Source organism: Heteronotia binoei, chromosome 4 (genome assembly GCF_032191835.1).
Source record: "Heteronotia binoei isolate CCM8104 ecotype False Entrance Well chromosome 4, APGP_CSIRO_Hbin_v1, whole genome shotgun sequence".
Classification (NCBI taxonomy): Eukaryota; Metazoa; Chordata; class Lepidosauria; order Squamata; family Gekkonidae; genus Heteronotia; species Heteronotia binoei.
In genome coordinates, this window is record NC_083226.1 from 530,070 (window position 1) to 544,702 (window position 14,633).

The 14,633-nt window shown below is 49.3% G+C and overlaps 1 protein-coding gene across 2 annotated transcripts in view; it reads right to left on the reverse strand.

Moving 5' to 3' along the window:
- Positions 1–14,302, reverse strand: part of USP54 (ubiquitin specific peptidase 54) — a 100,099-nt gene extending 85,797 nt beyond the window's left edge. For both annotated transcript variants that reach the window (XM_060236663.1, XM_060236662.1), the window contains exons 1-2: positions 13,652–14,302; positions 10,775–10,867 (exon numbers count right to left, since the gene is read on the reverse strand). In XM_060236663.1, the coding sequence (XP_060092646.1) occupies positions 10,775–10,867; positions 13,652–13,798 (240 nt within the window). In that variant the 5' untranslated portion in view covers positions 13,799–14,302. The remainder of the gene's footprint in view (positions 1–10,774; positions 10,868–13,651) is intronic.
- Positions 14,303–14,633: the final 331 nt, after the last annotated feature.

Sequence of the window (14,633 nt, forward strand, 5' to 3'; positions counted from 1 at the left end):
AAGTGCACTTTCCAAGGAAGCACCACCTTCCAAACCTGCAGAACCCTGGAAGTTCATTGTCAGAACTTGTAACTTTTACTTTGCTTGCTTTGACCAAACTGACTCCATGCTGTAATTTAGAGTGCCTGACAACGGTCATTAACCCTGGCCCCTCTGCTATGCCAAATATTTAGGGCAGCAGGGCAGGCGGCAGATAGTCTCTGCTTAGCATCCACAGGTGCCCTTTGAAGACAGGCCGTTTGGCCTTCACAACAGGGGAGCATCCTCCCTTCTGATAACGAAAGCTGGGAAGACGAGACAACTGTTTGAGACCGTGTGAATAATTGTTTTATTATGCTTTGCTGCTGGCATAAAATGTAACCAACTGCCAAGAGTCGCCATTACTGTTATTTCGTTACTCTAGCACTGTAGTTCTTCAATAAAGATCCTAACTTGTAACAAGTATCGGACTCGACTGAAGTTCATCCAAGTTCTGACATTATAACAGTAATCTTTATTTTGGACTTATCTGTACTGGCAACCTGGCCCAATGGCGGCAAAGGCTCCAGACAACGGAGAGCCCAACATCCCACCCGACGAGGAACCCCTTGACCCGAAGGTAACCGGAGCGAGGAGGAAGCTTAAGGTCCCCGCGCCTTTTTCCGTTGACGCCTTCCCTTCCCGGACCTGGAGCCCGAGGAAGTCTACGGCCGCTATGGAGGCCGCGGAGCAACGCTACCGGATCCTCGCTACAGGCGGCGGAGAGGATGAAGGGGACGAGCCCAGAGACGAGGGGCTCGGCACCTACGGCGGAGGGGACCCGATCCGAACACTGCGCAACGAGTTGTTCGATTGGGTGAAGGAGATCCACGACGAGGTCCACGCATCTCGAACCCTGATGGCAGAAGAGATGCAACAGAACCTGGGGGCGATACGCGACCAAATACGAGCGCTCCAGGGGGCAGTGCCCGCGGCCCAGATTCCGGGCGGAGGAGGTCCAGCGGGTCCTCCCGCGGGCCCTCCAGCGGGTCCCCCAGCCGGGCCTCCCGCGGGTCCACCAGCGGGCCCCCCAGCGGGTCCTCCAGCGGCCCCCCCGGCCGGTCCGCCCGCAGGACCACCTGCCGGCCCCCCGGTGGGCCCTCCAGCCCTGCCACCCGGCGGACCGGTTGCTCCGGTGATACCGGCCCCTGTCGCCCCGGCCGGGGGCGACGGGGGGGGGGAACCAGGGAACTAAAGATCACGTTCGATGGAGACGGAGACGAGGTGGAGTATTTCACGATCCAGTGCAACACGTTCTTTACGCACTGGGGAGCGGGCTACCCCACAGAAGCGAGCCGAGTCGACCACATCGCCTCCAAGCTACGAGGGCCGGCTCGGAAATGGTACGTAGGGCTCTACACGGGAAGGAAGCCCGAGTTGGCCACGGTGGCCGATTTCCTACAGGCGATGCTCCGGCAGTATGGAGATCCCCTATGAGAGGAGAAGGCCATCGCGGCCCTGCAAAGGATAGAACAGGGCAACCGCACCACCCGCGAGTACGCTACTGAATTCATGGGCTACTGCGCGGCAGCCAGGGGTTGGAACGAAGTGATGAAATACACTGCGTTCAAGAACGGTCTGAACGCGAACATCCTAGATCGGTGTTACCACCAGGGGAGACCGGATACCCTGGTGGGTTGGATCCAGCTGGCGGGAGAGGTGGAAACTGACCTCCAGCATGTCGGGATGCGGCGCCAGCAACAAGGCAAGAAGGGGGGAAAACCGAGCCCCTCCCCCAGTAAAGCGGAGGGGAAAAGAGGCCCCATAACTTCGACCCCCTCGGCCACGGCTCAAAAGTGCTTCAGATGTGGGGACCCCAACCACTTGGCCGCCAACTGCCCGGTGAAGCCAACGCCGACACCCCCGCCGCCCAAACTGGCGTCCACCGCACAGAAAAAGAAAGGCAGCCGCTCGAAGGAGCCCAGTCGGGGCGCCGTCGCCACCTCCTTGGCGATTGACGAGGATGTTACCACCGTAGAAGAGTCTAGCGAGGAGTCCTGGGAGCAGGAGTCGGCGGGAAACGACAACGACCTGCTTTAATCAGTGCCGCAAAGCAGGTCAAGAAAACGCCGGCACTACTAACGGTGAGAGTTACCGGGGGATTATTGTTTATGGCAGTCACCCTCCTGAACCCCAATCTTAAAAGATTCATGCACACCCGGGCGCTGATCGATTCCGGGTGCACCCGAGACATTATCACCCCGCGCCTAGTGGAAGCGCTGGGGCTAGCCACGTCCCCCCTGCCCCACCCCATCCAATTTGAACAGATGGATGGGTCGACTATGAGAGGGGAACCCTGCACCCTAGAGACCCAGGCTACCCCTATGGGGACGGAGGAGCACTGGGGAATAGAAACTTTTGTTATAGCCCCATCCTCCTCATTCGACGTAGTGGTGGGGGCAGGGTGGCTGGCTAGACACCAACCGGACATTCGATGGGCCGAACAAATTGTGCGATTCCCGGACTGGCTGTGTGAGCACCACCACTGGAAGACCGAGTGGGGCCCGAAAGCACCTCCCCAGAACGAGAGACTCTGCCTCACCCTTGAGGAAGTAGGGTCGATCCCCAAAGAGTACAGGGACTTGAGGAAAGCCTTTAGTGAACGGGAGGCAGACGAGCTCCCCCCGCACCGCCCTACGGACTGTACTATCAAACTGATCCCAGGGCAGACACTACCGAAGGCAAAACTGTACTCAATGGGGTGGGCAGAGAAAGCCGAACTGAGAAAATTCATTGACAAAAATTTGAAGTGGGGTTTCATCCGGCCGGCCACGGCCCCCCATGCAGCCCCGGTCCTATTCCGCAAGAAAAAGGATGGGGGGCTTAGACTTTGCACAGATTTTCGCGGGATAAACGGGATTTCCATGTCCAATGCTTATCCGATCCCGCTGATAAGAGACCTATTGAACACTGTGGCCGAGGGAAAGATCTTCACCAAACTCAATCTCCGAGATGCGTACTTCCGCGTGCGGATTAAAGAGGGAGACGAGTGGAAAACAGCATTCAACACACCCATGGGACAGTTTGAATACTTAGTGATGCCCTTCGGGCTGCAAGGGGCGCCAGGGGTTTTCATGAACTTTATAAATGAAGTGTTGAGAGAATTTCTGTACAAGGGGGTGGTGGTGTACCTTGATGACATCATTATCTATTCAAAAGATCTCGAATCGCATGTACCCTTGGTGAGGAAAGTGTTGGCTACCTTATGCAAGAACAAACTGTATGCTAAATTGTCTAAATGTGAGTTCCACAAGACGGAGCTAGACTACCTGGGATTTCGAGTGTCGGGGGAGGGACTAGCCATGGACCCCGCCAAAATTCAAGCGGTTCTAGATTGGGAACCTCCCCGAACCCGACGGCAGCTACAATCTTTTCTCAGGTTCGCAAATTTTTACCGCGGATTCATGAAGGGGTTCGCCCGGGTGATGCTCCCCCTTACAGAGCTTCTCAAAACAAAGGGAAAAGGGGATGAGGCGAAAAAGCCCAGCGCGCGCCTAACATGGACGCCGGAATGCCACCGAGCCTTCCAAGAGCTCAAACAACTCTTCACCTCTGAACCAATATTGGCTCACCCCAATGAATTAAAACCCTTTGTGGTGCAATGCGACGCTTCCGATGTCACCGTAGGAGCCATATTGATGCAGAGGAACGAAGAGGGGGAACTATGTCCCTGCGCATATATCTCTCACAAATTTTCAAACGAGCAAAGAAACTGGTCGGTCTGGGACAAGGAGGCGTTTGCAGTAATGTTTGCTCTAAAAACATGGAGATCCTGGTTGGAGGGAGCCCGAGTCCCCTTCGAGATTTGGACCGATCACAAAAATCTGGAGGCCCTCACCGGCCGCCGCAAACTGACTGCCAAGCAGATCCGATGGGCGAGGTTCTTTGCTAAATTTGATTTCGTGTTAAAATATATCCCCGGCACCAAGAACTTTTTGGCAGATGCGCTATCACGTCTGCCTCAGCACGAAAGTCAGAGGGAGGAGGTAGTCGATTCTCTCATTCCCCCCTCAGCAGTCGCGGGGGGGGGGGGGTGTCACCACCCGTTCAGGGAAGCAAACCGGGGCTCCTGAGTTACCACAAAAGGGGCGCTTCGCCGCAGAAGCAGAATTGGAGGGAGGCGAACGCCCTGAAGGGCTCGAGAAGGGTGAGGGGGGAATTTGGCTTCACAAGGGGAAAGTCTACGTGCCTAAGTCTTTGAGAAAGGAGGTCCTGGAACAGAGCCACTCTAACCGCCTAGCGGGTCACTTCGGGTATGTGAAAACCCTCAATTTAATCATCCGACAATTCTGGTGGCCCAAGCTAAAAAAGGACGTCTCTGAGTTCGTGCTTGCATGCCCCACTTGCATCATGTCCAAACGGCGGGGAGGGAAACCCCCGGGTCATCTCGTTCCCCTCCCCACAGCCAATCGCCCATGGGCAGTGGTGTCAATGGACTTTATAGTGGAACTCCCTCCTTCCCAAGGGAAGACAGTGATACTGGTGGTGGTTGACACATTTTCCAAACAAGCCCATTTCATCCCCTGCAAAAAACTCCCCACAGCCAAGAAGTTGGCCCAATTATTCTTTAATCACGTGGTCCGACTACACTCATTCCCAGAAAAGGTCATTAGCGACCGCGGGCCACAGTTCGTTGCCAACTTCTGGCGGGAGTTTTGCAAACTAGCAGGCATCGAGCAGGGGCTTAGCTCCGCGGACCACCCGCAAACGGACGGACAGACGGAGAGGGTGAACGGGCTTCTCAAGCAATATTTGAGGTGCTATATCAACTACCAACAAACGAATTGGGTGGAGCTCCTCCCCTTCGCAGAATATGGATACAATAACAGCCTCCATAGCTCCACCAAAACCTCCCCGTTCCAAATAGTCAATGGGTATGAAGGGAAGCCCTTCCCCAACCTCTCCTTACCATCCGGATCCCAGGAACCCACTTCATGCCAGCAATGGTGGGAGGGACTGAGGGAGGGGTGGAAAGTGATTCAAGAAAATCTGGAGGAGGCGAAAAAGGAATACAAACGGCACTTTGACAAAAAGCATGCCCTCCAGTGGGAACTGAAAGAGGGAGAGACAGTGTTCCTGTCCACCAAAAACCTGCCTCTCCCGCAGGGGTGCCGCAAACTTGCGCTAAAATATCTGGGTCCGTTCAAAATAAAAAAGGTTATCAACAAAGTGACTGTGGAGCTAGAGTTGCCCAAATCCTTGAGTAAGATCCACCCTGTTTTTCATTGCAGCCTTCTTCGCAAGGATCCTGGAGCTACGCAATTTCATCCTCGCCCCCCGGAACCGCCTCCGACCCTAGTGAAGGGTCAGAGTCACCATGAGGTGCTAGAAATCCTGGACTCTAAAGTCCAAAGGGGGGTACTGTACTACCTTATCAGGTGGAAATACTTTCCCCCTAGCTGTGATGAATGGGTGAAAGCTAGCGATGTATCTGCCCCACAACTGCTTAAAAAGTTTCACCTACTGTACCCGCACAAGCCCAAGGCGAAGAGCTTAGGGGGGGCAGTATGTCAGAACTTGTAACTTTTACTTTGCTTGCTTTGACCAAACTGACTCCATGCTGTAATTTAGAGTGCCTGACACCGGTCATTAACCCTGGCCCCTCTGCTATGCCAAATATTTAGGGCAGCAGGGCAGGCGGCAGATAGTCTCTGCTTAGCATCCACAGGTGCCCTTTGAAGACAGGCCGTTTGGCCTTCACAACAGGGGAGCATCCTCCCTTCTGATAACGAAAGCTGGGAAGACGAGACAACTGTTTGAGACCGTGTGAATAATTGTTTTATTATGCTTTGCTGCTGGCATAAAATGTAACCAACTGCCAAGAGTCGCCATTACTGTTATTTCGTTACTCTAGCACTGCAGTTCTTCAATAAAGATCCTAACTTGTAACAAGTATCGGACTCGACTGAAGTTCATCCAAGTTCTGACATTCATGTGGAAGGCTCTGAAAGCAAGCCACAGGGACTGCAGAGACGGCAATCATAACAACAATAAATCCTACACAGAAAAGAAGGAAGGCTGTTTAAAACTTGTCTTTGGCCTTCCACTGTGAGGAGGGACACATGGAATCAACAGAAATGTAGAAACCCTTCTGGTCCTGCATTTAACAGCTCACTACGACATTACAGAAAAAAGTTTGAATCCAGCGGTTGGTCTTTAAGATCAACGAAGGTTTGTTCAAGGCACATGGTTGGTCTGAAAGGTGCCACTGGACTCAAACTTAGTTCTGCTGTTTCAGACCATCACAGCTATAGAAATCACACAAATTAATGATATAAAATGAGGTTGTTTTGTTTGCCTTTCATCAGTGTCCATACTAACAAAGCTACAGATGACAGGACAACAGGAGGATAGGAGATGTAGCGAGAAATGTTAAGCCTTAAACACATCCTTGCACTGAAGGAAGGGCTATTTGTTAATCCAGCTATCTGAGTAGCAGTTACTTTCATAACGGCACCCAGTTTCATTAACGGGAACAGAGTAAAGAAGAAGACTGCAGATTTATACCCTGTCCTTCTCTCTGAATCAGAGCGGCTCACAATCTCCTATATCTCCTCCCCCGACAACAGACACCTTGTGAGGTGGGTGGGGCTGAGAGGGTTCTCCCTGAAGCTGCCCTTTCAAGGACAACTCTGCCAGAGCTATGGCTGACCCAAGGCCATTCCAGCAGGTGCAAATGGAGGAGTGGGGAATCAAACGTGGTTCTCCCAGATAAGAGTCCGCACACTTAACCACTACACCAGACTGGCTCTCCACACAGGCCTGCACACAGTCTGTGGCTTAAACAGCCCAAACATGCAGTATGCTTGCTGCCTACCACCAGCAGATCTGGCACCTTGAAAAAATATTAAACATCACAGAAAATAGAGAAAGCACCTACCCCTAGGGCTCATGGAGGACTTTGGGGGGTAAAATACAAACTTGGCTGTGATCACTGGAGAGATTCAGAAAATAAAGCACAACATAGGCTGTATGTGTCAAATACACAAAATCCATTCTGGCTACACAATATTGACTCATACACCAACAACACCAGAACAACTGGACTACGTTTCTACTCCTGGCCTCAATCCAAACGTTGTGTCCCTTGGCTTTCACCTAAGAAAAACAACCCTTCTGCCTAGAAGGTAAACTCTTCCTGCCTTTGTTGCATATGAAAAACGTCTAATACAGAAGCTCTAAGAGAATCTACAGATCAATGCTTCATTCTTCTCCACAAACAACAAAACACCCTCTGTCCTACATCCTGGCACTACAATCCCTGGAAGGCAAACAAGTTCTTTGTGGCATACTCAGAACTGGGACCAATTTGCCCCCCCCCCCCTCCATTTCCCTCTGCAGAGATAAACACCCAACTGAAGTCATGCCTCAGATGAATGAAGAAAGCAAGGACTGTGCACAGCAGACTCACTCAGAAAACTGTTCCAGTGTTAATGGTCAACCCTCTCGCCCGATCCTGCAGTTGCTAAGACAGCTGGGATGGCAAAACGAAAGGGCCTTCAGCCACATGCCCATCACAGCCACTCACGGTTGTTTTCCAAGGCAAAGACTTGGAAGGACACCAAGGAGCGCGTGTTTGTTTGACTTGTGGACAGACTGACCCCAGTATTTTATGCCCTGACACCTTTCTTGCCACCATGCCTCCAAGCAACATGGTCTTGCAGAATCTGAAATTTATATTTTCAATGGTATATTCACATAAAACAGATTTTCTTCTGAAGAAGCCTTGCTTATAAGTGGAAGCAACACGTGGAAACAACAACAGCAAGCTTTATCTTACAGCTTTCTTTCAGTATGACCAAAACACAGCTTAGAAATTAATAAGCAGAAGTCTGTTTTCAGTAGCAGGTTCCCAGTTAACAAGAACAGCCGTTCAGCACTGGAGCTTTCAGATGGCTCTGACTTCTGTTCTTCCTTTCTGGAAGCACACAGTAAGCCCTTCCTCCTTTGTAGCCCCTGATTTTGCTATCGCCCCTCTTTGTATTCCCTCCAAGTGACAGGCAAATGTGGAAGGTGGGAGGCAGGAGAGAAGATGATGATGATATTGGATTTATATCCCGCCCTCCACTCCAAAGAGTCTCAGAGCAGTTCACAATCTCCTTTACCTTCCTCCCCCACAACAGACACCCTGTGAGGTGGGTGGGGCTGAAGAGGGCTCTCACAGCAGCTGCCCTTTCAAGGACAACCTCTGCCAGAGCTATGGCTGACCCAAGGCCATCTCAGCAGGTGCAAGTGGAGGAGTGGGGAATCCAACCCGGTTCTCCCATATAAGAGTCCGCGCACTTAACCACTACACCAAACTGACTCTCCAGAGAAGAGGCACTGGGCTAACCTTGGGCACCAAACCCAGGAGGCAGCACGGAACCTTTCGTGGGCCAAGGATGGGACAGCAGCCCCAGTTCTCGGATGTTGGCTCCCTGTTGTTTGTTTCCCCTTTCAGCCCAGCAAAACTCCCATCCACGAGCTCATAGCTGATGCAGGAAAAAGGAAACTAACTCACCAGCCCATCCCTCCTCTGCAGTCCTGCAGCTGGAAGGGGCCATACAGACCATCTAGTCCAGGGGTGGCCAAACTGCAGCGCTGGATCCACATGTGGCTCTTTCACACATACTATGTGGCTCCTGAATCCCCCACCGCCCTATAGACTGGCTTGGAGAAAGCATTTAAATCACTTCTCCAAGTCAAGCCAGCATTTAAAGTTGCTTTCTTTCTACCTCTCCATCCCTCCTCCCTCCCTCCACCCACCTACTTACCCACCTTCCTTCCTCTTTCAAACATCTGACATTCATGTCTTGTGGCTCTCAAACATCTTATGTTTATTCTATGTGGCTTTTACATTAAGCAAGTCTGGCCACTCCGGATCTAGTCCAACCCCACAGGGGGCTCCATGCAGGATCAGTCTAGAGCTTCTCTGACAAATAATCCTCCAGCCACATTTTGAAGCCTGCCAATGAAGGGCAGCTCCCCACCTTCTGAGGCAGCTGGTTCCACCATCATGGGCAAGGGGCTAAGGATGCTCAGCAAGGTTTTCCCCCTGCACCAAGGCAAATGCACAGCACAGCTTACGAGCAGAAGGGTAGGGGGACAAGAGAACAGCTCACTCTTGATCCCTAAACCCACCAGAGAGGAAGTCAGGCCAGCCACTGCACCTGAGAACTTTACAGATATGACACACATTTCCCAAGGGGTGCTCCTCCTGGTTGGGGGGGGGGGGGCAGGTGGGACTTCCCTTTTTCTCTCTGTCCCATTCTTAGGGATACCATTACTATATTAATATTCTGAAGACAAACAACAACAGCAGCTCATTTATCAACGGAACAAAAATGGACTTGAATGACCACCCAAGCTTTCCCCAGTACACAAAGTCAGAAGAACAAGGAGTTCAGTGAAAACCCCAAAGCCTGAATGTTCACCAAATGCCAGCCTAGTAAGAGCAGCTTCAGCTCTCTTCTTGCCACTCTCTTGGTGACTGAGAAGAACTTTCTCAGAATCTTAAGCTATGGGGCATCCCCCCTTCCAGAGTCATATTGCCAGATGGTACTCCTCCCTTCCCTGACCTCACCCACTAGGAACAGGATGCAGGAAGGCTCTTTCACAGCACCAGGCACTGGCCAGTTAGGCCTGGGGAGGCTCCGGACCTCGCTGGCCAGTCATTCTCCTGCAGCCTGACTGATCCCACAGAGCTGTTGTGTTAACAGAACGGAAGAGAGGAGAATCACAGATATGGAGGAAGGATGGAACAAAAATCCAATGAACAAATGTTGAGGGGTATCCTACACAGGATGAGGATTGTTGCCCCTGATTTGGGCCAGCCAGATACTTTTAACGACTGTCCTTTGTTTTTAATTATCTTTAATTGTAGATCATTAAGTATGAATTCTTCCTATACTGGAGACAAAACTGTGGCCTGCTTTTATTTCAACAAAACCTCACCAGTCTACTGTATATTGGACTATCTTGGTGAAGAACCCATTGAAGCTTCTTGTTTATGACTCTTAGTCATTTTCTTCAGAGCACAATCCTACTTTCCACCACTGTCCAGACAACATGTAATAGAATTAAATTTTATTCAGCCTAAACAAGCAACCTGTTGGAATTTGTTCAGGTGGTTTGTGGGTTTCTTACTATGAATAAATGGGTAGCTTTTGCTGATCCATCAACTTCCAGTTAACCCATTTATTGTAATTTTGCACATGAGATCATAGCAGGGATTTTTGAAAAAGCACAACCAAAAGCTACCAAAAGCTACCACTCCTGGACAAAGAAAGGAAATGTCTTTTAATATTTTATTTTTCATGTTACAGTGACCCTCAAAACAACTTTAAAATTCACCGTAGTGCCTCACCAGCAGTTAGAATTTACCTTCAATCTGTTAAATTTGACTTCAGACATTGAAACAGGCCATCTATGAGATGGGTGGCTGCAGCTTTTTCCCTAGTTTCATGCCCTGCTGTTCAACCGTCTATCATTGCTCCAACTGTCTTTTTGAAAGGATGGAGACAAAACATGAAGACTCATCCATCTTTATACCTGACAATTTGCACTGCCCTTAATCCCTCTCCCCCCAACTCTACCGTGGGCACACATCCTCCGAGGTCTACTCACACCAGGAAACTCCCAAATGCTGCGCCTACTGCTGTTCTCCCCACTCCCCTTCCACCAGCATCTAACATGGCCTTCTCTTTTGATCCAGGGCTTTGACTGAACTGTCCATGTGGAATTAGAGAATCTCCCCTTCATTCACTGTGTTGCTTACTTTGAGAGCACAAAATATACAGGAATCTCCCATGCATTTGTGGGTTGTCAGCTGTCGGAAACTGCGTCGGAAAATATCGAGATGCCAGAGAACCTATAAAAGCAAAGCAGGACATTGTTCATTGGTTTGTTTTTAAATTAACATGAGAATGTTTGGCAAGAAGGTTAAGCTAAGATTAGACAAATAATAAATTCATTAAAAGTATTTAAATGACTTGATAGCATCTACCAGATAATGAGCATCTGTCATTTCATGCATTAACTAAAGGATGACAGATCTAGCTTGGGTTTATAACTTCACAGGCCCTTTAGTTTGGGGGCAGGGCCCACATGCCAGCAGCACTACTGTCATCTCCTAGTACAGTGTTTCCCAAAGGCAGAGTCGCAACCCTGTATCGGGCCACGGAGCCCTCAATGCCGGTCTGCGGGGCCTCCAGTCCCCTGGCTGCCCCTCCCCCCGCATTGCGCCTCTGCGCCTCCTTCTCCTACCATTCCCCACCTCAGGCTGCAGGTCAGTTTCATGCTGCACAAAGCCCTTCCTCCCCCCCACATCGCCTGATCACTCGGAAATCGAAGCGGAGCTCATTCCATGTCGGGCCAAGCCGGCAGCAGCTCAAACAGATCACGGCCAAAAAGGCTGTGTGGCTCCTCTCTCCCTGGCACTTCCTTCCCACTGCTAATCTGAGTAGACCTGGAGGGTGGGGGGGGGGAGTTCTAAACGTCCTGCCATTTCATGTTTTTTCAGCTGAGAGCATTTTATATTTTTAGTTTTCTGCTGTGTGGTCCTTGTGCTTTTTCTTAATGTTTTATTTTTACAATTGCATTGCAAAATCCCACTATTCGCCTACCTTCCCTAAACAAAATATTGCAAGAGTTTTAGGTTTGTTTGTACACCATTTCCTGTCTCCCAGCTCCACCCACAAAGTCTCTTGGCTCCACCCCCAAATTTTAGTGGGCCACAAAGAAGAAGAGTAAAAATAACCAGGCCACAGGGGTGGGGTGGGGGGGAGTTTGGGAAACCCTATCCTAGTGCAAGTACTAGCACCTCCACCCCCCCTTTATTGCCCATTTATTTAAAGAACACCTAAACCTTTTAGAATATGAAATGCTATATACTTAAAATGCAAAGGAAGTTTTTTTTTCTTTTGATCAAGGGCTTAGTTTTAAAAAGGATCCCAAGAGCTGGACACATTAATAAACCTCCCCCGTTAAAACCATCTCTTAACTTCTTCGATAAATAATCTTATCAAACTTAAAGGACCAAACATGGAGGGGAGAGCTACGAAGCAGTCACAAGTTAGTTCAAGAAAAATCTGCTCAGTTTCACAAATGGGGCCTGTATCATTTTGGTTTCATGAGCTGAGCTCTCACCAATAAAACCATAACACATTCACCAGTCTTGAGTTCCAGACCGGGCAATAAGTGAATTGTTCCTTTGTCCTGAACAGCTTGTGCAACAGTTTTTCTGTGAAACATCCACCCTATGCCTAACACTGACATAATAATAAAAGTGCTATGACTCATTCCGTAGGGTGAAAGGAAGCCAGGGCCACCGCCGGACTCAGGCGTGCTGACTGCATTTCTGTCCCCCACCAGCTGGAGCCTAATGCTCTTGCAGCCATTCTCCCTCTCAGCTGTCAGCTGCTCCTGCTCAGAACCTTGAAGAGCTACGAATAATCCACAGAGCCTCTGCCCTGGCCCTGCCCCTCCTTCTCCGTGGGGCTCAGGGCAGCAGTGGGCAGGGGCTCTCCTCTCTTCCAGCGCATCCCCACAACAACACTGTGAAGCAGGTTGGTTCGGCTGAGAGAGAAAGGCTGGTCCTCAGTTTCACGGCAGGGTGGAGATTTGAACCTGGGTTTCCCTCTCTCAGGGCAAGGGCAACACTCAAACCATGACACTCATCACCTGGACAGTCTCATCACATACTTTAGCATCCCCCCATCTATACAGTCAGATTAACAGCTTCCAATGGACAGAAACACTGTTCAATTAATCCAAAGTTTGCCATCAAGTAATAAGTTTTCTAATTAGATTAGTTGGCTTGTGATAATGCAGGATCCAGTCCTTCTCACAAGACAACCCATCAACAGGACTCAGAGCCAAGGTTAATTCAAACCTCTCTTATTCTATCAGAGGTGACCCCAAAATAATATTTTACCAACACTCTTTAGATAACTTTTAAAATTGCTCTTAATTAATTGGCACAAAATGATCAGCTTTCTTTACAGAACATGCGCTGGTTTGTAAAATGTATAAAACAGAAAATACTGGGAGAGGACTTGAGAGCAGATTTCTATGTGCCCTTTTTGCCTGATTGATCCTATCCTATCTACAAATTCTAGAGAGGTAGATTTTAAAACAAAATACAAGTCCAGTGCACCTGAAAGACCAACAAAGTTTAATTCTGAGTTCAAGCTTCCTTGAATGAAACTTTTTTGGTCTTAAAGATGCCAATGGACTAAAATTTGTTCTAACATTATACAGGGTATAAGAGTTTGGGAGTCAAAAGCTCACTTCCTCGGGTACCTTGCAAAAGCTTTTACTCTGGAAACTTGTGTTGCTCTTAAGTACTATCGGACTCCTATTTTGTTCTGTTACTACAGACCAGTACAGCCACCCACCTGAAACTGTAGATTTTAAACTATGCACATTTACAATGATAGCAAAAAGTACAATTCACTGATTTAAATCCAAGAAGAAAATATTCATGATATACAAGGACACTCCTGTGACTAGATCAATAGGGGATGAGTCATAACAGTGTCCAACACTTTCGTGTGATTTTTTTTAAAAAAATAGATGTTCTCAAGCAATTTTAGGCATTGCACAGGAAAACCTGTTTAAAAAAGACGAGCAAAAGTTTATCCAGCCAGCTTACCTGCAATGCACTATTCAAAAAGCAGCTATTCTGTCCCGGCTCATTGCTGAGACCTTTACTAGGTGCTATAGATGTTGTGTTGCGTGGCGTGAACATCCCTTGCACGCTGCCCCGTCCCACAGAAAAATAATTCCTCTTCCAAGACATCTTTCACATGTCGTTCTGCACCATTCAGGTGTTTTTATACATGGATATTGTTCTGATCAGGTCCTCACTTGGATTCAACATAAGAACGGTGCTGTGCAAAACTAAAACAAAAATTGGCTCTCCGTTTTGCTCACCTACACTTCATGCAGCTATGTATATAACAGTGCATTTTTCCGTTTAAATCCAGCCAACACCACTAGCACAGTGCATCTCATGTAGGGAAACGCCTGCCTTCACATCTAAATAGATGAAAAACAAGCTCAATAATCCATGGGCTTCCAGGAACAGCTGTACCATCCGTTAGTCTTTTTTTTAAAAAAACACAAGCAAAACTTCAGCGGAACACTTCTACACACAGCATGGCGGCTGGAGTTCCACAAGAGCCAGGTCCAAGGGAAAATGACCTCTTGTGGTTCTTTTATAACCTTCTCAGGCCAGTGAGCACAGCCCGGTCTGGAAAAGCACAGGCAAGCCTAGTCCCAGGCCCCTTTGCTGCTTCTTGTCCATTGCTCCTCACTGGAATACCAACGCAGACGACTGGGCCTCTTATGAACCAAGAAAGGAGCCCTTCCCAACTGAGCAGAAAAGAGCTTCCTTGCCTGGAGTTCTTTTCATCTCCTGCACAGAACTTGAGTCGCTGCTTCTACTGCGCTCCTCTTCTTGAGAGTGGAATGCCCCGCTGTGCCAGAAAGGGGGGGGGGGGGAGGAGAGAGAGAGAAATAATCAAAGGCTTGCGTCACTTAATTACTCATTTGGTTTTGCTGTCTTCTGCCAAGATCAGCATCGTCGCTTCACCTCCTACCAGAAACTCAGAAGCAGAGTCAACACACTATAA